The 23,734-nt window shown below is 37.9% G+C and overlaps 1 protein-coding gene across 1 annotated transcript in view; it reads left to right on the forward strand.

Moving 5' to 3' along the window:
- NF1 (neurofibromin 1) overlaps window positions 1-23,734 on the forward strand; it is a 157,358-nt gene that overhangs the window by 122,032 nt on the left and 11,592 nt on the right. Inside the window, exons 43-54 of the mRNA XM_068124291.2 lie at window positions 7,262-7,402; window positions 7,567-7,846; window positions 7,959-8,173; window positions 10,793-10,854; window positions 13,315-13,429; window positions 14,301-14,402; window positions 15,298-15,438; window positions 15,527-15,653; window positions 16,586-16,717; window positions 18,802-18,919; window positions 22,299-22,438; window positions 23,584-23,694. Of these exons, the coding sequence (XP_067980392.2) occupies window positions 7,262-7,402; window positions 7,567-7,846; window positions 7,959-8,173; window positions 10,793-10,854; window positions 13,315-13,429; window positions 14,301-14,402; window positions 15,298-15,438; window positions 15,527-15,653; window positions 16,586-16,717; window positions 18,802-18,919; window positions 22,299-22,438; window positions 23,584-23,694 (1,684 nt within the window). The remainder of the gene's footprint in view (window positions 1-7,261; window positions 7,403-7,566; window positions 7,847-7,958; window positions 8,174-10,792; window positions 10,855-13,314; window positions 13,430-14,300; window positions 14,403-15,297; window positions 15,439-15,526; window positions 15,654-16,585; window positions 16,718-18,801; window positions 18,920-22,298; window positions 22,439-23,583; window positions 23,695-23,734) is intronic.

The following is a 23,734-nucleotide window of genomic DNA, read 5'->3' on the forward strand; positions in this document are numbered from 1 at the left end:
TGGTGGTTGAATTCAGTTACCAGATATGCAAGTCCTCTTTAAATTTCAAGTCAATTGGATGAAAAATGAGGATTTTAGAAATTTGGCTTATGTTGACCTTTTGGCCTATGTTGACCTTTTGGCATATGTTGACCTCAAGAATACTTGGTGGTTGAATTCAGTGACCAGATATGCAAGTCCTCTTCAAATTTCAAGTCAATTAGATGAAAATTGAGGATTTTAGAAATTTGGCCTATGTTGACTTCAAAAATACTTGGTGGTTGAATTCAGTGACCAGTTATGCAAGTGGTCTTCAAATTTCAAGTCAATTGGATGAAAATTGAGGATTTTAGAAATTTGGCCTATGTTGACCTTTTGGCCTATGTTGACCTTTTGGCCTATGTTGACCTTTTGGCCTATGTTGACCTTTTGGCCTATGTTCACCTAAAATATAATTTGTGGTTGAATTCAGTGACCAGATATGCAAGTCCTTTTCAAATTTCAAGTCAATTGGATGAGAATTGAGGATTTTATAAATTAGGCCTATGTTGACCTTTTGACATATGTTGACCTCAAGAATACTTTGTGGTTGAATTCAGTGACCAGATATGCAAGTCCACTTCAAATTTCAAGTCAATTGGATGAAAATTGAGAATTTTAGAAATTTGGCCTATGTTGACCATTTGGCCGATGTTGACCTCAAACATACTTGGTGGTTGAATTCAGTGACCAGATATGCAAGTGGTCTTCAAATTTCAAGTCAATCGGATGAAAATTGAGGATTTTCGAAATTTAGCAAATTTGGTGACCTTTGGCCTATTTTGACCTTTTGACCTATTGACCCCAAAAACAATAGGCTTCTTGCTTTTGACCAACTCTACCACGTGGTGAAGTTTCGTGAAGATCGGTTGAAAATTGTGACCTGTAGGCCGGTGACAAACAAACAAACAGACAGACAAACAGACAGACAATCAGACAGACAGAACCACAAACACAACCGACCAATATACTTGAAAAATCTTCGATTTTGCAAGTAATAAAGTAATATTTTCCTGTATTAAGAACATAAAATAAAGTATTATTTTCCTGTATTAAGAACATAAAATAAAGGAATATTTTCCTGTATTAAGAACATAAAATAAAGTATTATTTTCCTGTATTAAGAACATAAATAAAATAAAGTATTATTTTCCTGTATTAAGAACAAAATAAAGTAATATTTTCCTGTATTAAGAACATAAATAAAATAAAGTATTATTTTCCTGTATTAAGAACAAAATAAAGTAATATTTTCCTGTATTAAGAACACAAAATAAAGTAATATTTTCCTGTATTAAGAACATAAAATAAAGTAATATTTTCCTGTATTAAGAACATAAAATAAAGTAATATTTTCCTGTATTAAGAACATAAAATAAAGTAATATTTTCCTGTATTAAGAACATAAAATAAAGTAATATTTTCCTGTATTAAGAACATAAATAAAATAAAGTATTATTTTCCTGTATTAAGAACAAAATAAAGTAATATTTTCCTGTATTAAGAACATAAATAAAATAAAGTATTATTTTCCTGTATTAAGAACAAAATAAAGTAATATTTTCCTGTATTAAGAACACAAAATAAAGTAATATTTTCCTGTATTAAGAACATAAAATAAAGTAATATTTTCCTGTATTAAGAACACAAAATAAAGTAATATTTTCCTGTATTAAGAACATAAAATAAAGTAATATTTTCCTGTATTAAGAACATAAAATAAAGTAATATTTTCCTGTATTAAGAACATAAAATAAAGTAATATTTTCCTGTATTAAGAACACAAAATAAAATAATATTTTCCTGTATTAAGAACATAAAATAAAGTAATATTTTCCTGTATTAAGAACATAAAATAAAGTAATATTTTCCTGTATTAAGAACATAAAATAAAGTATTATTTTCCTGTATTAAGAACATAAAATAAAGGAATATTTTCCTGTATTAAGAACATAAAATAAAGTAATATTTTCCTGTATTAAGAACATAAAATAAAGTATTATTTTCCTGTATTAAGAACATAAAATAAAGGAATATTTTCCTGTATTAAGAACATAAAATAAATTAATATTTTCCTGTATTAAGAACATAAATAAAATAAAGTATTATTTTCCTATATTAAGAACGTAAAATAAAGTATTATTTTCCTGTATTAAGAACATAAAATAAATTAATATTTTCCTGTATTAAGAACATAAAATAAAGTATTATTTTCCTGTAGTAAGAACAAAATAAAGTATTATTTTCCTGTATCAAGAACAAAATAAAGTAATATTTTCCTGTATTAAGAACACAAAATAAAGTAATATTTTCCTGTATTAAGAACATAAAATAAAGTAATATTTTCCTGTATTAAGAACACAAAATAAAGTAATATTTTCCTGTATTAAGAACATAACATAAAGTAATATTTTCCTGCATTAAGAACACAAAATAAAGTATTATTTTCCTGCATTAAGAACATAAAATAAAGTAATATTTTCCTGTATTAAGAACATAAAATAAAGTAATATTTTCCTGTATTAAGAACATAAATAAAATAAAGTATTATTTTCCTGTATTAAGAACAAAATAAAGTAATATTATCCTGTATTAAGAACATAAATAAAATAAAGTATTATTTTCCTGTATTAAGAACAAAATAAAGTAATATTATCCTGTATTAAGAACATAAATAAAATAAAGTAATATTTTCCTGTATTAAGAACACAAAATAAAGTAATATTTTCCTGTATTGAGAACACAAAATAAAGTAATATTTTCCTGCATTGAGAACATAAAATAAAGTAATATTTTCCTGTATTAAGAACATAAAATAAAGTAATATTTTCCTGTATTAAGAACATAAAATAAAGTATTATTTTCCTGTATTAAGAACATAAAATAAAGGAATATTTTCCTGTATTAAGAACATAAAATAAAGTATTATTTTCCTGTATTAAGAACATAAATAAAATAAAGTATTATTTTCCTGTATTAAGAACAAAATAAAGTAATATTTTCCTGTATTAAGAACATAAATAAAATAAAGTATTATTTTCCTGTATTAAGAACAAAATAAAGTAATATTTTCCTGTATTAAGAACACAAAATAAAGTAATATTTTCCTGTATTAAGAACATAAAATAAAGTAATATTTTCCTGTATTAAGAACACAAAATAAAGTAATATTTTCCTGTATTAAGAACATAACATAAAGTAATATTTTCCTGTATTAAGAACATAAAATAAAGTAATATTTTCCTGTATTAAGAACATAAAATAAAGTAATATTTTCCTGTATTAAGAACACAAAATAAAATAATATTTTCCTGTATTAAGAACATAAAATAAAGTAATATTTTCCTGTATTAAGAACATAAAATAAAGTAATATTTTCCTGTATTAAGAACATAAAATAAAGTATTATTTTCCTGTATTAAGAACATAAAATAAAGGAATATTTTCCTGTATTAAGAACATAAAATAAAGTAATATTTTCCTGTATTAAGAACATAAAATAAAGTATTATTTTCCTGTATTAAGAACATAAAATAAAGGAATATTTTCCTGTATTAAGAACATAAAATAAATTAATATTTTCCTGTATTAAGAACATAAATAAAATAAAGTATTATTTTCCTATATTAAGAACGTAAAATAAAGTATTATTTTCCTGTATTAAGAACATAAAATAAATTAATATTTTCCTGTATTAAGAACATAAAATAAAGTATTATTTTCCTGTAGTAAGAACAAAATAAAGTATTATTTTCCTGTATCAAGAACAAAATAAAGTAATATTTTCCTGTATTAAGAACACAAAATAAAGTAATATTTTCCTGTATTAAGAACATAAAATAAAGTAATATTTTCCTGTATGAAGAACACAAAATAAAGTAATATTTTCCTGTATTAAGAACATAAAATAAAGTATTATTTTCCTGTATTAAGAACATAAAATAAAGTAATATTTTCCTGTATTGAGAACATAAAATAAAGTAATATTTTCCTGTATTAAGAACATAAAATCAAGTAATATTTTCCTGTATTAAGAACATAAAATAAAGTATTATTTTCCTGTATTAAGAACATAAAATAAAGGAATATTTTCCTGTATTAAGAACACAAAATAAAGTAATATTTTCCTGTATTAAGAACACAAAATAAAGTAATATTTTCCTGTATTAAGAACATAAATAAAATAAAGTATTATTTTCCTGTATTAAGAACGTAAAATAAAGTATTATTTTCCTGTATTAAGAACATAAAATAAATTAATATTTTCCTGTATTAAGAACATAAAATAAAGTATTATTTTCCTGTATTAAGAACAAAATAAAGTATTATTTTCCTGTATTAAGAACAAAATAAAGTAATATTTTCCTGTATTAAGAACACAAAATAAAGTATTATTTTCCTGTATTAAGAACATAAAATAAAGTAATATTGTCCTGTATTAAGAACATAAAATAAAGTAATATTTTCCTGTATTAAGAACACAAAATAAAGTATTATTTTCCTGTATTAAGAACATAAAATAAAGTAATATTTTCCTGTATTAAGAACATAACATAAAGTAATATTTTCCTGTATTAAGAACACAAAATAAAGTATTATTTTCCTGTATTAAGAACATAAAATAAAGTATTATTTTCCTGTATTAAGAACATAAAATAAAGTATTATTTTCCTGTATTAAGAACATAAAATAAAGTAATATTTTCCTGTATTAAGAACATAAAATAAAGTAATATTTTCCTGTATTAAGAACATAAAATAAAGTAATATTTTCCTGTATTAAGAACACAAAATAAAGTATTATTTTCCTGTATTAAGAATATAAATAAAATTAAGTATTATTTTCCTGTTTTTAGAACAAAATAAAGTATTATTTTCCTGTATTAAGAACACAAAATAAAGTATTATTTTCCTGTATTAAGAACACAAAATAAAGTAATATTTTCCTGTATTAAGAACAAAATAAAGTATTATTTTCCTGTATTAAGAACATAAATAAAATACAGTATTATTTTCCTGTATTAAGAACATAAAATAAAGGAATATTTTCCTGTTTTAAGAACATAAAATAAATTAATATTTTCCTGTATTAAGAACATAAAATAAAGTATTATTTTCCTGTATTAAGAACATAAATAAAATAAAGTATTATTTTCCTGTATTAAGAACAAAATAAAGTAATATTTTCCTGTATTAAGAACACAAAATAAAGTAATATTTTCCTGTATTAAGAACATAAAATAAAGTAATATTTTCCTGTATTAAGAACATAAAATAAAGTAATATTTTCCTGTATTAAGAACATAAAATAAATTAATATTTTCCTGTATTAACAACACAAAATAAAGTATTATTTTCCTGTATTAAGAACATAAAATAAAGTAATATTTTCCTGTATTAAGAACACAAAATAAAGTAATATTTTCCTGTATTAAGAACACAAAATAAAGTATTATTTTCCTGTATTAAGAACATAAAATAAAGTAATATTTTCCTGTATTAAGAACATAAAATAAAGTAATATTTTCCTATATTAAGAACAAAATAAAGTAATATTTTCCTGTATTAAGAACAAAATAAAGTAATATTTTCCTGTATTAAGAACACAAAATAAAGTAATATTTTCCTGTATTAAGAACATAAAATAAAGTAATATTTTCCTGTATTAAGAACATAAAATAAAGTAATATTTTCCTGTATTAAGAACATAAAATAAAGTAATATTTTCCTGTATTAAGAACATAAAATAAATTAATATTTTCCTGTATTAAGAGCATAAATAAAATAAAGTATTATTTTCCTGTATTAAGAATGTAAAATAAAGTATTATTTTCCTGTATTAAGAACACAAAATAAAGTAATATTTTCCTGTATCAAGAACAAAATAAAGTATTATTTTCCTGTATTAAGAACAAAATAAAGTATTATTTTCCTGTATTAAGAACATAAATAAAATACAGTATTATTTTCCTGTATTAAGAACATAAAATAAAGTTAATTTTCTTGATTTGTTAAGATCATGAAACTTACCTTTAATAATAATGATCATAAACTTGATCCAATAATGCGATGGTGATTTGATGATGGCGACGAGTTGATGGAGATGATGATGTTGGTGGGTTTGAGGTGGTTATTGTGTTGACCGCCCAGGTTAATTCGATGTGTAAATGTAGAGAATAGTTCGCCAACCCACGATTATTTGAGCGCGTTGACCACCATCCGCAAACCTTGCCTCAATATATTCATTGCAACAGAGCGAAGCTGCGAAGAGGAAACACACGGGCAAGGCCCTCCTGTACTTAAATCTTAATTAAATAATGATTTTAAAGATCGTTAAAAAATATGTGGAAGCTTAGCGCAATTGAAGCAGTCTAGTACATGTACACTGTAATAAGATGATGTTGAGTCGCAATTGAGTCGATGGAGGTTTTATTGTTTGATTACCATATAACAGAATGTCAATCCGCATCGTACATAGCCATATTGATGGCCTCTTCTTTACCCCGATACACGTGCCATGCCCTCTCGTGCTATATATCGTTATATTGCATGGTTCCTGGAAGTATGATGAAGGCGATTTGTGTTCTACAGTCTTCAAGTATATAATTCGATTTAAATGAAGGTTTATAGAGGTTTAAAGGTGCACAAATAAATAAATCCTTGTTTTCACCGTCGTTTCCCCCAGTGTCTATTACATCACCCTATCTAACACATTAAATTAGTTAAATTAGTTCTACATGCCTGTTGTTCGTATCTTTTACCATGTCCTTAAAAACGGTACGTTTCCTGTTTCGAATTATTTTCAAATTTGTTTGATTGCCAGGCAGACAGACAGAGAGGAAATATTATCTCACTCCTCTCTGCGCATGTGTGATCGGGACAAATTCAAGGCCAGAGTATCGTAAAATGGCAAACTTGTCTTCCCATTTATGTTCCGATTTGTATTCAAAATATAACATTCTATTTAAATCCTTAATTCTTTCTTTATCCTCTTCTTGCTTCTGGAACTCTATGCTCTGTTCCCATTTTGCTCTTCTCTGTTTTCTCAAAGCACAATGACTGTTCTAGTTGTACCCCTTCTTTTGCTTCTAATGACTGAAAACCTCATAGCTGTGTTGTTGTAACACTCACTGAGTTCAATTTAGAGTAAGTACAGTAAGTGCCACAGTGAGCATTGCTCATGTGTTGGGGGTATTGGTTGGAGTGCAGTTGTTTGTGTAATAACATGGTGTTGTGTGCTGTAGATAACCGATCTCTTGGACGTGGTACTGGACAGCTTCATGCGGACGAGTGCAACTGGTGGTTTGGGCTCGGTGCGTGCGGAAGTGATGGCTGACACCTCTGTGGCTCTAGCTTCTGGAAACGTTAAACTGGTCTCGAGCAAGGTACAATTTCTTCCAAGCTCAAATTTTTGAACTTTGGACTTCTCAGCATTTCACTTTCACTCTGATTCATGTTATTGCCCTATAAGCCCCATATTTCCGCTTTTTTCAAAGATTTATTTATTTTTAACAATTTTTCATGAAGGATCTTGATGCTATTGATGCAGGTAATTGGTCGGATGGCAAAGATCATTGAGAAGACCAGCCTATCCCCAACTCCAACTTTGGAGCAGCACCTCATGTGGGACGACATCGCCATATTGGCTCGTTACCTCCTCATGCTGTCCTTCAATAATTCATTAGACGTCGCCACGCACCTTCCTCATCTCTTCCATGTGGTCACCTTGCTTGTGGCAACCGGCCCGTTATCACTCCGTGCATCAACTCATGGCCTTGTTATCAATGTTATCCACTCACTCTGCACCTGCTCTCAACTCAACTTCAGTGGTATAATCCTATCTTCTCTGCCTTTCCATTATTTATTTCATCTGGGAACAACGTCTAGCCATCCAAGTTCTAAGCGATATTTCCTTCCTCCTATCTTTTTTTCCTTCCCCAGAGGAAACGAGGCAGCTTTTGAGGCTTAGTGTGACTGAGTTCTGCTTGCCTAAATTCAAGCTTCTCTTCGGTATTAGCAAGGTTAAATCTGCTGCTGTTATCGCATTCCGTTCCAGTTACAGGGATCGATCGCTTTCACCTGGTGCTTATGAAAGAGAGCCTTTTGCTCTCTCTTCACTCGAGCTTCTCACCGATGCTCTTATAGAAATAATGGAGGTGAGTTGTAGCCATCTTTGAGTGAATAGGTTGTTGAGTACAATTACAGCTCAACATTGAGCAAATGTCATGAGGGGTATCATGTAACATGCTATCTTTCTTTCTTTCTTCCCTTTTTTATTTTATTTTTTTATACATGGGCTAAGGTGTTGCCTGGTGTTGGCTTAGCGGTTAGGGTGCCGGCTTGGGATCCTAGGATCATGGGTTTGAATCCCGGTCGATCGCTGAATGAACGCCAGGGGGGTTGACTCAGCCTGTCATCCTTCCGAGGTCGGCAAATTGAGTACCAGCTTGCTGGGATGAATGATCACGGTGTGTACCCCGATTTAGAATAGGTACACCGTATCCCTGCGCATCGTAAGAGCGTGACCAAGGGTTGGCGTCAGGAAGGGCATCCGGCCATAAAAACATTGCCTCAAAACAGGGAACCATGATTGTCATGGGGCCCGCAAGGCTAACCCCTGCTCTAGCGGGGAAAATGGCCTTAAAACGATCATTCATATACATGGGCTAAGGCTCGCAATAGAGCTCACACACACACACACACACACACACACACACACACACACACACACACACACACACACACACACACACACACACACACACACACACACACACACACACACACACGACAAACATTGCTTTGGGGAAATCCCGTCACTACCGTCACTTCCCGGGATACTCTGGGTACCAGTGACGTCATAAAAATGGTGCCGCTTTTCTCACCGTACTCAGTGGGGCATTTACCCAAGAGGAATTTCCTCCTCCCCATGGATGCCAACCGATGGGGATTGTCCTCTATCCTTTTCATGCCCAGGAAGCACCACGTACCATTTTTCAAGTCTTTGGTATGACTTGAACCGGTCCAAACCGGATGGGTGCCTTTTAGGAGACACCATCTCCTTACTGGATGGCCATTGACTCCCTATGGGAAATTAAATGTGAAAGGGACTTTCTGGTTATTTCTTAGTGAGAGATGGTGTGTTTGTGTGTTTGAAGGAGGGGTGCTTAATCGGTTATCTAAGGCTCATGGAGGATCTTGAACATATAGCACATGCAGAACAAGGATGTCAAGAGACTTATTCAGACTATGGACAAATCAACGTGGCCTGTGAGATTTGAACTTGCGATTGCAGCGTAATGAGCCATGCTCAGACGAGAATGTCAAACAGGCCAACATTTTAAAGCAAACGAATCCAGAATTTTAACTTCATTGAGAAAATGACTTTTACATCATGTAAAAGTGCATAATGAAGCAAAAGACTTCTCTGCATAATGAAGTTGGAGAACTTGCTTTTTTGAATCAAACACTAGGAGCTATAAAACTAAATGACGATGCATTTCCCTTCAAAGTGTCCTCACAAGTGCATTGTTTTTTTTTTCTGTTCTGTTTTTTCATTGTTTAAATCTTATTTGAAAATAAGATTGTTAATTTTTTTGGACAAGTTAAATGGAGCATGGGCACAGTGATGTTTTATATCTCCATACTGATGTAAAGACACTTGGTGTAGGAGTGCGAAGCATGCCACAGATTGAGTGAGTGGGGTGCAAATGGGGACAGGTGAGGAGGTGGGGGGGGGGGGGGGGGGGAGGGTGGGGGCGGGGAGAAGGAGGAAGAGGAGGAGGATGGGAGGGAGAATAAACAAAAAAATATAGGGGCAATACCCCTGGTGCTCATCTGGTAGAATAAACAGTATACTGCACCGACTAAGGGTATTTTAAACCTATTTCAATGGTCGCTAGAAGACAGGGCGGAATGTAGAATCATACCAACATAATCATAAGACTTTAAACAAACAAAGAAAAACATACTATTTTGGGCCCTCCCCTCGCCCCCCCCCTTCCACCCCCAACCCCATATACCTCCTAAGACCACAATTTTTCTTATGCCTTGAACAAACATTGGTACATCATGGCTCATGGGTGATACAGGTTGTGGTGAAGTTTCATCGAAATTGTGTGTGTAGTTTCTGAGAAGAAAGCAAATACCTATTTTTGGGGCAACCCCTCCGTAGACCCCCAAAGGGGCAGATTTTTTTTAATGCCGTGAACAAACTTTGGTACGTCACGGGTGGTGAAGGTTGTGGTCAAGTTTCATCGAAATAGTGTGTGTAGTTTCAGAGGAAAAAACAAATTCCTATTTTGGGGGGTCAAACCTGGATCCACTTTGACCCCCGGTAAACCCCCTTAGATCCCGATTTTTTAAATGTCGTGAACAAACTTTAGTCACAACACGACAAATATCATTTGTGCCAAATTTGGTTGCAATCCCATCAGCGGTTTCGGGGAAGAAGTTTCAAGTGTTTACGGACGGACGGACAATGCGCCCTCCCCTGAACTTCGTTCCAGGCGAACAAACAAATTATTTATTGATTTTTGTTGGTTTAATACTACACTCCCAGTCATGTGTGTTACTTAATCTTTAGTTGCAGCGACTACCTGCCATTTGATACGTAACGTATGCTGAAGGTTCATTGAAAAGGCAAAACGTAGTTTGTCACAGAGTAGTGGCAACGATGTATAAGGTAAATACACCAAAGTTTGTAAAGGTAAACATATTTTGCTTCTTGTAGAAATTGCTGCTTTAATACTTACCTCCTTCTTTATCACGTCTAGGCATGCATGACTGACCAACCAAGTTGTAGGTGGTTGGAGCAATGGATCGAGTTGGCACAGAAGTGAGTACACCTTGGGTAGGGAGATAATTGGAAAAAATGGAGGAATTGCTCGGTTGGGGGTTATATATCATAAAATTGGACACGGATGGAGCATTAAGATCATGGCTGTCCCGGCATGGATTGTTCCTTTTTTACTGCACATTTTAAAGAAATCTATTTTTTATTTTCAGATATATTCATTCAACAAATAACACTAACTAATTAATGAGAAAATAGCAGGTTGAACAAGAACAACGATCGGAACAGAGCATACCTCCGCCAGGCTGAACAGTGTATGATTTGTATTCCACTGATAGGTCGGATCTGGATTCAGACCTGAAACAAAATCTAATCAGCTGGTTATTGTCACCTGACCAACTCATCCACCTAGTTTTGCCGTAACTCATCCACAACTTTTTGAAATGTCATGCTTTATATCGTTTTGGCCCCATCTCTCAATGGTGAAGAATCACTTAAAAATATTGTTACTGCCCGGGGTTCGGGTTTACTACAAGGGGGTTAGCCTCAGTTCTCTCCCGGACCTGCGGCTGCCACGTACGAATAACTTTGTGCTTAGCAGGTTGCGAACCAGCAACTACGAACGGCAATTGGTCCGTTGCGCGATAGCTTACCTGTAACACGTGACGGTCCCAATCGGGGAGCGCACCGTACCCTCGGCGGTATACCCCTTTCTTTTGTTCCCAGATGGAAATTTAGATGGCCGAGCGAAACCATTGGTAACCGCCGGAGTAATGCTAATTTTGTTACGGCCGATTGTTAACCTGGGTGTGAACAATAGCGGATCAATGGAGGAAAAGACTTTCACGGACAGAGACAAAGGAAACGTTTAACGATTTGATTTATTTACAAATATTTACAATGTAATTATTCAATCGGAAAGAAAAATGGACGAAAAGCAGGAACTTAGCTTATTCTACGCCTTATTACGATCACTACGAATAAACACCACATGGGCCCAGCAAACTTTCATGGGGTAGGGGAGGGGAACGAACAAACTTTGGAAACATGTCAGCACATAGGCTACGATGCTCCAGATGCCTCCCAGTACGGACAGAGTGAGGTTGATTGTCAGCACGGACTTGGGCAGGTAAGGTCGTGCACGCGTGCACCAAGAGGGACTCCGGCAGCCAGCAGAGAACAATGAACACATGCAAAATGAGCAAGTTCAAGGCCTCTTTGTCGTGTCCACATGCAGCGAGAGGGAGCAGGGAGAGTCCGGCCAAGAGAGCAATCACGTGCAGAGGCTGAGTGAACCCGGCAGAGGGAGAGGGAGAGGGAGAGGGAGAGGGAGAGAGGGAGAGGGAGAGAGGGAGAGAGGGAGAGAGGGAGAGAGGGAGAGAGGGAGAGAGGGAGAGAGGGAGAGAGGGAGAGAGGGAGAGAGGGAGAGAAAGAGAAAGAGAAAGAGAAAGAGAAAGAGAAAGAGAAAGAGAAAGAGAAAGAGAAAGAGAAAGAGAAAAAGAAAGAAAGAAAGAATGATCGAATGATCATGCAGGCATGTGCTAGGTGAACAATCCAGGCCCAAGAGAGTCAATAATGCAGAGGCCTGTGAGAGAGTCCGGTCAAGAGCGGATGCACATGTGCTGAGGGGGGCAGAGTCCAGAAAACAAAGAGAGTCAATAATGCAGGCACGTGCTAGGTCAACAATCCAGGCCCAAGAGTGGAGCACACGTGCTCAGTGGCAAGATCAACAATGTCCCAGGCCGAAGAGAGTCAAAAACGAGTTCAGTGAACCCAGCAGAGAGAGACAGGTCCAGAGTCTGCAAAAACGTGTTCAATCTCCTTTTTTCACCCTTGTGGAGGGTGGGGGGGGGGGGGGGGGGGGATCTTGGAGGTGTCCTGGCTTCCGATTGGTGGAGCCTGCTACTCTGCCCCACAAGCTCCCCCTAAGTGACTCTGGCCCTGATTGTGGGTTTGAAAAGTTCCCCTGCCCCCACAAACTCTCTCGAAGGAACTTTTACCTGGTGCTTGGATGGTGTGCCTTTGAGCCTGGTGCATTGACTGGCAAATTATTCCTTATGAGTGGAGGACCTATCTTTCCTTTCCCCAACGCATGACATACTAACCCCAAATAAGGGGAAGGGGCTAAGATAATGGTCTGCTATGAAATAACTATTCTAAGGGACCTGTATGGTGGTTGTCATCACTTTTTAGTGGTTTCCCAAAACTGCAACAATATTATTGTATTTGTATCTTCACCAAAATTTAATTATGTCATCCTTGTCAGACACCCAACCTGTCCACTAGATTTTGGCCAAATCCATCCTTAACCTTTTGAGATATACTGCTCACAGACAGACAAACAATCAAACCGGGGTTAAAGCATAACCTCCGTCCACCTTCGGTGGCAGCGGTAATTAAACTAAAGCAAGGACTGATAACCTAAACCTTAATAGTTGATAATCTAGTTTCTCACTTCCGGATATTTTATTGTCTCTTTCTATCCATCGCTTTGCAAACCAGATTTGCATTCCAGTTCAACCCCTCCCTCCAACCTCGAGCCCTCGTCGTGTTCGGCTGCATCAGCCGCTCGGCGTATCCACGGCACATCAGGAAGATCCTCCAAATCCATTGCAAGGTCAGGTATTCAAAAGTACTGTATTATTATTTCTCTCTCCATCCCGACTCCGAGTTGATAAATACTTCGTTTCATATTTTAATGCAGTGTTTTCTCATTTCAGATTATAATTCCATCAAAGTCGAGTAATAACATTCCATTCCTTGCAAACTCCAACCTCCTTTGTTTCAACGTGTTGTTACACTGTATTTAAGTTTAAGGGAGTAGTTGTTGAGTTTGGGAGGGGCAAGTGCATTCTGTAGATCGTACATACACTAGCCACAGATCTCTGATGAGACAGACAGGGCCAGGTGTTGATCGGGGATGGTGGTAAGCCAATTGAGTGAGAAGCTCTGTCCTGAATGGACTTGAGTTTCTTAGGTGTTGTTTTAGATGCTTCCAGGCAGGTGAGTGGTGAGTATTCCATCACACTCCTGACTTAAGCCATGTAGATGGAAGAGATGCCGAGAGAGGTCAGGAGGTGAGCCACACATTGCAGATGTCCTGCTTTTGCAGCCAAGGTAATTTGCACCCACTGCTGGATCAAATGTGACCTCCAGGATGTGAACTTGAACGCTCTTGAAATTTCCTTTGTACAATCTTAATTTTCTTCAAATCCCATATCCCTCACTTCACAATTCACTTGACCATTATTAACATCTCCCACAGAAAAATAATGAAGCAGCTTTCTCGCTTGATGTATAAACCAATTTTTGCATGTCCACTCTGTATATTTTGGCTGAAATCGAAATTTGACCACCATCAGTTGGACACCCCAACGACCCCACTCTGATATGATTCTGTAATGTGAAAGAGTTATCTTCATGATTTTGTCAACCTTTCATCATTTCTTCCCTTCCACCATTTTAAACAATGCTATTGCCTTCCACAGGCCCTGGAGCGATGCCAGCGTGGTCCTGATTCTGATAACAATCTGGCTCTCATTGAGGGCACACTAATCTGCCTGTCCCGGTTACTGCCCCTCTTACCTATGGTAAATGCAATACTTAAGCATCTTCTTCAAAAGGAATTTGTTACCTCCGCCACCAAAGGTGGATGGAGATTATATTTTCACCCTTGTCTGTCTGTCTGTCTGTCTGTCCGTCTGTTTGTAAACAAGATGTCTCAAAAGGTTGTGGACGGATTCGGGCGAAATTTTGCAGAGATGTAGCGTATGTGACAAGGACGAAATGATTCAATTTTAGTGAAGATCCGGATTCGGATCCGGCTATTAGAATTTCTTTCGTGATTCTTCACCATTGGGAGATAGAGCCAAAAACGATACATAGCAGGATATATCAAAAAGTTGTGGACGGATTTGGATGAAGCTTGGTGGACCGTTGTGTTTGTGGTAATCGATTCGATTTTGGTGAAGATATGAATATGGATTCGGATGACAATTTTTTTTTTTTAAAGTGTTTCTTCACCATTGAGTGATCGGGCTAAAACCAACATATAGCAGGATATCCAGGATATCTCAAAAAGGTATGGACGGATTTGAACGAAACCTGGTGGACAGGTTGTGTATGTGACGAGGAAGAATCGATTCAATTTTGGTTAAGATCCGGAACCGGATCCGGCTAGTATGATTTTTTTAGTGATTCTTCACCATTGGGAGATAGGATATCTCAAAAAGTTGTGGACAGATGATTTTGATTAAATGTGATTCTGTATTGTGATCTTCTGGTCTACTCTAGAATACAAAACGTAAACTGTTAACCTGGCGAACGTATGCTCTTTACTGAGTGCCGTTCTAGTTTACTGATTGTATTGCAACTTTTAAAGAGCAATCTTGTTTTAAGTCAGCCCCCCACCCCCAATACTTCCTCTGAACTACAAAGCTATACTCTTCATTTTGATCTTCTTTTCTCATTTCAACCTTAACCAAGGATTTCTCTGTGCAAGGAGCTATGTTGTGGGTGGCAATTGCAGCCATGCAGCTGGATGAGGTTTCTCTTTATGGAGCAGGTACAGCTTTGCTGGAGCAAACCCTGCACACACTCGACAACCATGGAGCCTTCAATGACCGGGTGGGATACGTTACGGCTGCGGAGACATGATTCAGAACTTGGGTTGTAGGGAGGCAAAGCTAGAGTATCTTTCCTCCTTTTGTTACAGACACCGGAGGAAGTATTCATGGAGATCAGATTTCCACTGGAATGGCACTGCAAGCAAATGGAATATTTTGTGGGCCTGAGCTTCACCGTGGATTTCAACTTTGCTTTGGTCGGGCACTTGCTCAAGGGTGAGTGTCAGGAGGATCGGGTCTCTCAAAAAGCAGTGATCATAGGCTTTCATACTGCATTTTATGACTGGCGTTGTTTGTAGCTACATGGATATCAATAATTGAATGTGTTTTGATGTACGAGTATTTTGATGCATGTATGTTTGTACTTTATCTACTATATAAAGCTCTTTCAAACCACTGACTCACTGATATTAATGTTTGGTCCCTTCCAGGTGTCATAGAAAGCTGAAATTTGGCATGCCGATTGGCATCAAAGCCAGTATGCCGGTAAAAATCCCAGAACATGCGGAAAGCGTCCGTAAATGAAAATTTATGCAAAAAAACATAAATGCGTACGTAACAAAAACCCTCCAAAAAAACCTCAATCAAAATCTAGCATTTGAAAATTGTAATTTACATAACTGTAAACTGTGAATTTAACATGACAATAATGTCTGTAAATGAAAACAAGAAAAAGTGTCCGTAAATGAAAATTTACATTAAAAACTGTAAATGCGTCCATTAAAAAAAAAAAGTCAATCGTTATCTTGCATTTGAAAATTGTAATTTATCTAACTGTAAACTGTGAAATAAAAATCTCAATGAAAATTTACATTAAAAAACAAATGTGTACATAACAAAACCTCCCCCCCAAAAAAGAAAATTGATGAATATAAAATTTACGCAAAAACAGAAAACGCATCTGTAAAATAAATAAATTAAAACCTCAATTGATATCTATGATGCTTGCCTGTAATCATAAAGCTTCTATTTATTATGTACCTACATAAGAAGCATGGTTCGTTATTGCTTACTGTGTGTGTGTGTGTGTGTGTGTGTGTGTGTGTGTGTGTGTGTGTGTGTGTGTGTGTGTGTTTAAAAAAAAAGTTGAGTTTGCTGATGAGTCTACTCATGAGATGAGTCTACTGTTTGTCTGGCATGTATTGCAGGTTTCCGACATCCAAACCACAGCGTGACAGCGCGTACGGTACGAATCCTGCATACCCTCCTTGCCCTCGTTGCCAAGTCACGGAAGGCGGATCGTTTTGAAGTTACTCCACACAGCATTGCATACCTTGCTGGTACTGTTTACATTTATGCCATCATTTATATATATATGCCAAAATGGTGTTTTATTTCTGTCAAGTTCTATGTTATTGTCACAACAGTGTTATTGATACTGGTTTTCTTTAATATGTGACATGCTGTGATTGCATTTCATGCTTTGTTTTGTTTTTGCTTACACATTTGATAAATCGATATCCATTTTTATCGGATAAATAATGATTTTGTTTGATGCTTTTTGCAAATAGCGGTGGGAATGGTTGCACAGTCAGGATGAATTCAGTCAGATGTTTGAAACTCGGCAAAATATTTGCAAATGCAGGTTGGTCTGATGTGTTTTTTTGTGGCAAAGAACTTGTTTACGGCAGGAATGGAAAGGAAGTCTTTCATGGACTCACGAGAGATCCAAAAACACGGCTAATAAAACGTTTGATATTCATACTTTGTGCCAATAATTGCGACGCTGATGAATCGCGGCCGAGTCATATCAAGTACTTCTAAAATGGTACGTGCTGCTTCCATGCTGGATGCCGAGCATTCAAAAGTATAGAGCATGGATAAACAACGTTGGGAAGGCAATGGAAAACTACGCTGTGTAACTCTTACCAAGAAACTGCTTCAGCAGCACCACCACTCTAAAGAGTATGGATACATTGATGATGATGATTATTATGATAGATCGTCATACCAAGATTTTTCGACATCGACATGGGAGGTGTGGAATGAGAGCCAGCTCAGATGGGTTTGCCTTCAAATGCACTTCTTAACTGTTTGAGAGCTGAATTTTTCCAATATGCGATACGAAAATATGGTATTTTTCCAGTCATTGAAGATTCAAATCATTGTAATACATTTGAATTCAATCATTGAAGGCCATGCTGAACATGCCCACAAATAGGAAAAAGAATAAAGATTGCCACGATCATGGCCAACACCATGCAAACAGGTAAAGTGCACGTGTTTGTGACACGAGTTTAACTAGAAAGCATCTGAAAATGCAAAGCCCATCTGCGTCTGCTTTGTGTTCAGACTTATTCTTAATATATGCTAAACATGAAGAAAACAGCTGAAAGACTCGAATGACACTCGATAGAGAGCATACCTCCGCCAGGCTGCACAGTTTATCCCACTGATAGGCCGGATCTGGATTCGGACCTGAAACGAAATATAAAATTGGCTTGTTCTTGTCACCAAACCAACTCATCCGCCAAATTTTGTCATAAGCTCTTCACAACCTTTTCAAATATCATGCTACATATCGTTTTTGTTCCTATCTCTCAATGGTGAAGAATCATTGGGAAAGTTTAAAAAACTCTCGTATCTGGATCTGTACTCGGATCTTCACCAACATATCATCATTTCATCCTTTTCACATACCCAACGTCTCCACCATATTTTGGCTGTATCCGTCCACAACTCTTTGAGATATCCTGTTCACAGACAGACAGACAAGGGTGAAAATATAACCTCTGCCCACCTTCAGTGGCAGAGGTAAGAAAACAAAAAAACAATTGACAGTTTTAGGTTACCTTGACCTTTTGGACCTCTAAAGCTATAGGTTTCATTGACCCAATGTCCAAACCCTCCTCAAATTTCAAGTCAATCGGACGAAAATGGATGATTTTATACAATATTGACCTTTGACCTTTTGATCTTAAAAAAAAAACCCATCAGCTTCCAGCTTTTGATTGGTGAACCAATTCAGTGACCCAATATGCAAATTTAAAAAAATTCAGGTCAATCGGATGGAAATTGACGATTTAATGTGACGCTGACCTTTGATATTTTGACCAGATTATTAATTTGTCTTCTCCAGATTCTCATAATAGAGCTTTGTTGAAAATTTGATGACAAAACTCAAATGGTTAAAAAAGTTATGGCCTGGACAGACACACAAAAGTAATTGCAAAACCCAGTATCCCATTGTGCAGGAGATGTCCTGATCGTCCCAAATTGTCAAAAACATTTGACATTGACTTTCTTGACTTTGACATTGAATTGACTCTTCGCCATTGACTTTCTCTTTGCTTTCTTTCTCTTTGCTTTCTTTCTCTTTGCTTTCTTTCTCTTCCCTCCACCTCCCCCCCCCCCCCCCCCCCAGCACTCGTTACAGCGTCTGAGGAGGTCAGAGGTCGATGTGGGCTGCGTCATCGCAAAGCACTGATGGTCGGAGACTCGTTGGAGTTTTTCTCTCTGCAGCTCATCTCCGATCCTTCCACGTATGTCGATAATGGTTTTATGCTTTCTGTCGATTTATCTGTTGCTCTGTTGTATCTGTTGGTCTGTTGTTGTTGTTGGTGTTGTTGTTGTTGTTGTTGGTTGGTTGGTTTCTGCATCTGTTGGTTTGTTGGATGATGATGTATTTTGATGTATCTGTCAGGTTTTTATGTCAATAATGGTCGATAATGGTTATGATTTAGACTGGACAACCCTCCCATCCACTTTCACAACAATCCTCTCCAAGAAGTTCTGTCATTCAAGCTTTTGGGTCTCACTATCTGCCATGATCTTTCCTGGGAAAACCACATTTCCAAGCTGGCCTCCAAAGCCAGCCGCCGACTGGGCATCCTTCGTCGTGCGAAGTCCTTCCTTGGCGCACCTGAGCTCCTCACCACATACAAGGCTTTTATCCGCAGCTCAATGGAATACTGCTCTCCCCTCTGTGCTGGTGCTCCTGCCTCACACCAAGCTCGGCTTCACGCTGTAGAAACCAAAGTTTTCAGAATCATTGGAATCTGCCGCGATGAAGCTAACTCCGAGGGCCTTTCACTCACTCACCCCAGGCAGGTTGGTGGTCTTTCTGTCTTCTACCGACTCCTCTCCGGCCTTGCCCCCCCAGCTCTCTCTGGGCTCTGTCCCCCAAATATTCCTACAGGTCACACAAGATCTGCCAGCAACCCTCTTCTGGTTAAACTGCCAAAATCAAGACTCTCTGCTCACCTTCACTCCTTCATTCCTCTTTTCTCCCGCCTCTGGAACAAACTCTGGAACAAAGAGAGTGAGACTCTTCAATCCCACTCCTCCCTCCAGGTCTTTAAAACAGCTGTTCACCTCCATCTCTTATCTTCCCCTATCCAAAACCTTGATCTTTTCTACCCCCGTTAATTCACCCCAGATCCACTTTTTTGAAATACCGACTTCTTTCCTGGAAGTCCTTGGTGTCCTTGTGTTTTATACCTCTCCCACCTTCCCCCACCCCTCTACCCATGCCTCCTCCCCCCCAGCCCTCTCCGTCCCACAGATCTCCCGATGTCCCTGCTCTCCATCTTTTCTCCCGCTCCCTTTATCATATTATGTTTTATGTGTCAGTTTGTCTTTTTGTGATCAATGTTAGCTCTTACTCGAGCCTCGATCTTGTATACAAAAAAGAAAAGGAAAAAAAAAAGAAGCTTCTCGACGCGGCATCCTACGAGATGCTGGTCTCTGTGAAGGCCATTGTCTGTCTGCGTCTGAGGACAAACTAAGCAAAGGATCTTGTTCACTAAAAGTTGATGAGCGTATTTTTCTCAGTCATGGAAAATGAGGAGCGGTAGACGTTTTGAGTGTTAGCCCGTCGTTTGTGTGGAGAAGCTTTGTGATGTTATCATGATCCTCGCCAGAGGAGAGCGTATTGCATTTGGGTCTGTTTTTTGTTTGCACAAAATGTGAGTATGTGCATTAATTACATTAGAACCTTTAGAACCCAAAGATCCTTTGAGCCCCATTACAACCCTAAAACCCTTTACATCCCAGAACACCCAAAATATCCCGAAGATCCTTAAGACTCTTAACCCAGAGGACCCTTTAAAACACTGAAGACCCACAAGACCCCGAAGATCCAAAGGACCCAAAAGACCCTTAAAGACCCAGAGTTCTAAAAGACCCCGAGGATCCATAAGACCCTGAGAACTCAAAAGACACAAAAAACCCCAAGGACCAAAAGGACAAAACCACACACATCATGGCGAGGGTCTGCAATCTCTGATTACAGTTTCTTGTTTGTTTGTTTGTCCGCACAAAACGTGAGTATGTGTATTAATTACATTAGACCCTTTAGAACCCCAAGACCCCTTACGACCTCTAAGACCCTTACAACCCTTGAAACAGACCCATTAAGGCCACAAAGACCCAAACACCATGAAGACCCACAAAGACCCTTAAAACTCTTATGACCCCTAAGACACTATAAAGCACCGTTTAGAGGCCATTTTTCCCCGCAAAGCGGGGGTTGGCCTTTTCGGGGACCGTGGTTGTTGTTGTTTTTTGGTCCCCTTTTTGAAGCAATGTTTTACGGCCGGATGCCCTTCCTGACGCCAACCCTTTTTGTCGCCTTTTTACGACAAGCAGGGAATTACCAGTGAACTGGTACTCAATTAGCCGACCTCGGAAGGATGACAGGCTGAGTCAACCCCCCTGGCATTAATTCAGCGATCGACCGGGATTCGAACCCAGGATCCTAGGATCCTAAGCTGGCACCCTCGCCGCTAGCCCAACACCAGGGACTCCCTAAGACACTATAAGACACCTAAAACACTTTAGAGCCTTTAAAACCATTAGACCCTTTTGTTAAAGTTGTGCCCGGAACCATCTTGCACACTCCGTGTCAGGATTGCTGGTCTTACTTTCTGTCTCACTCAAACTACAAACATCATACACTTTTCTTCCACATTTTCACTCCTCACCTTTACATTCTCTCTTTTTTTACTTCCTCAAAAACTATTACACTATTCTCTCTTTCTTCGCTTTTCTATCATTGCAGCTCTTTTATTTAAGGTCTGGCCTCGATGAGGACTATATAGTCTGTGACTGGACCCTTCAACATTAAAAGACACTTTCAAACTGTAAGACCCTTTAGAACCCTAAAATCCTTTAAGACACAAAATACCCCAAAGACCCTGAAGATTCTTATAGACCCAGAGGAACCAAAAGACTTTTGAGGACACAAAAGACCCTTGATGACCCAAAAGATCCCAAAGACCCAAAAGACCAAGAAGACCTAAAATAACCCGAAGACCCAAAATATCCAGAGGACCCAAAGCACAAAACCACACACAACCTGGTAAGGGTCTGGCACACACATCCTGGTGAGGGTCTGGCACACACATCCTGGTGAGGGTCTGGCACACTCATCCTGGTGAGGGTCTGGCACACATATCCTGGTGAGGGTCTGGCACACATATCCTGGTGAGGGTCTGGCACACACATCCTGGTGAGGGTCTGGCACACACATCCTGGTGAGGGTCTGGCACACTCATCCTGGTGAGGGTCTGGCACACATATCCTGGTGAGGGTCTGGCACACACATCCTGGTGAGGGTCTGGCACACACATCCTGCTGAGGGTCTGGAATATCTGATTGCTCTTTGTTGTTGTTGTTGTTGTTGTTGTTGTTGTTTTTGTTTTTGTCCCTCCGAAGGGTTAATGTGAGAAACCTCAGCTGCACCTCGATTCCCACAGTTATGAAATGTATCACCTTTTGGTTGTTGACATGGCATAACTTGTCAACTAAAAATGATTGTAAGGATTTCATTGCAGGATTGAGATATGTGATTTGAAGCGTATTTGTAGAACTAATCATTAACGAGTTCCACAGACTTATCCAATTCCTTGCCTTTATTAGGCCGCAACGACCCGGTGAACCTCAGCCCTGGTCCCTACAGCCACCCACGGCTCCTGTATACCAGTCCAGCCTCCGCAACCGCAAGTCCATGAGTGTTGACTTGGGTCAGCCCTGCCCGGTCACCAACAAAAAGCTGTTTGGTAAGTTGAAAAGATACCTGAGATTTGAGGTAACATTTGGAGAAATTGGAAGATTATTGTAAAGTGTTAAATCTGAATAACGAATCACTGAAGGATGGATTTAAATAAACAAAAACAAAATAAATACCTTGTGGTTATCCCACCCAAAGTTCAATGGCCTTCAATCTGTTTGGGATTTACTACAAACTCATTTTTGACACTCTTACAGTTTTTATTTGTTTCTCGAAGAGATTAACTTATAAAATGGGTCGTGATGTCCGGATGTCTGTCCGTCCGTCTGTCCGTCCGTATTCGGATCATGGGGATTCCCGGGGGCTTATTCCCTGAAACTTTGGACCCCCTACGCATCCCTTATTTACCAACCGATTGCTCTGAAACCTGACACAGCCCTTCTACTCGATGACCCAGAGGATCGCTTAGTCTTAGGTCTTTCGAAATCAGATCGCGAGGGGGGGAGGGGGGAGGTGGGCGGGGGGGGGGGGGGGGTGCCCCCAAATCGCGTCAGCCCACTCGGGGATATTTATTAAGTGTATATGTGCGTGTGTGGAACGGGGTGGGTTTGGAGGGGAAGGGGAATCTCTATGATGGAAGAAAGGTATGTTGTATGTACATTATCCTTCAACAATGTACAGATGTAATATGCATGTATGTATATGTATATATGTATGACAATGCACAGATGCTTCAACAATGACGCCACCTTCCTCACCACAATCACCGGGGAATTTCCTAAGGAGGAATTTCCTCCTCCACATGGATGCCAACCTATGGTTGTTTGCCCATGATCTATCCTTTTAAATGTTGAACGTCAAGCAAAGAAGCAGCGCATACCATTTTTGAAGTCTTAAAGTTCGAACCACCGACGTCCCAGGCTCAGAGTGGACGGCCTAACCGTCTTGTAGAAATGTGGCATCGTTGGATGAAATTCATGGATTTAATGTGACCTAACGGCTTATATTTCTACCATTAGAGCTGAACTGCATTCTGCATTTTTCGCCGCCATAGTTGGGCACCATAATTCTTTCGGAAACTTTCTTGAAACCTGCGTGGCCAGCTTTCCATGGAAATATGGCTGTGAGCACACGTATCGCCCTCGGTGGATCGTTTATCCACTTAGTTCTGGTTGCATGCTGCTGCTGCCACAGGGACACGGAAGAGTTTTGACCACTTACTCGGTGATGTGCGCACCACAAGGCGTCCAGAGGGGGAGGCCGCTATTACTACACCACCAAAGATGCGCAAAGTTGGGGAAACAGGTACACCTCATGACGCCACTGACTGTCAACGTTTCATTCT

Source organism: Myxine glutinosa, chromosome 8 (assembly GCF_964187855.1).
Source record: "Myxine glutinosa chromosome 8, kmMyxGlut1.1, whole genome shotgun sequence".
In the NCBI taxonomy this organism is placed as follows: Eukaryota; Metazoa; Chordata; class Myxini; order Myxiniformes; family Myxinidae; genus Myxine; species Myxine glutinosa.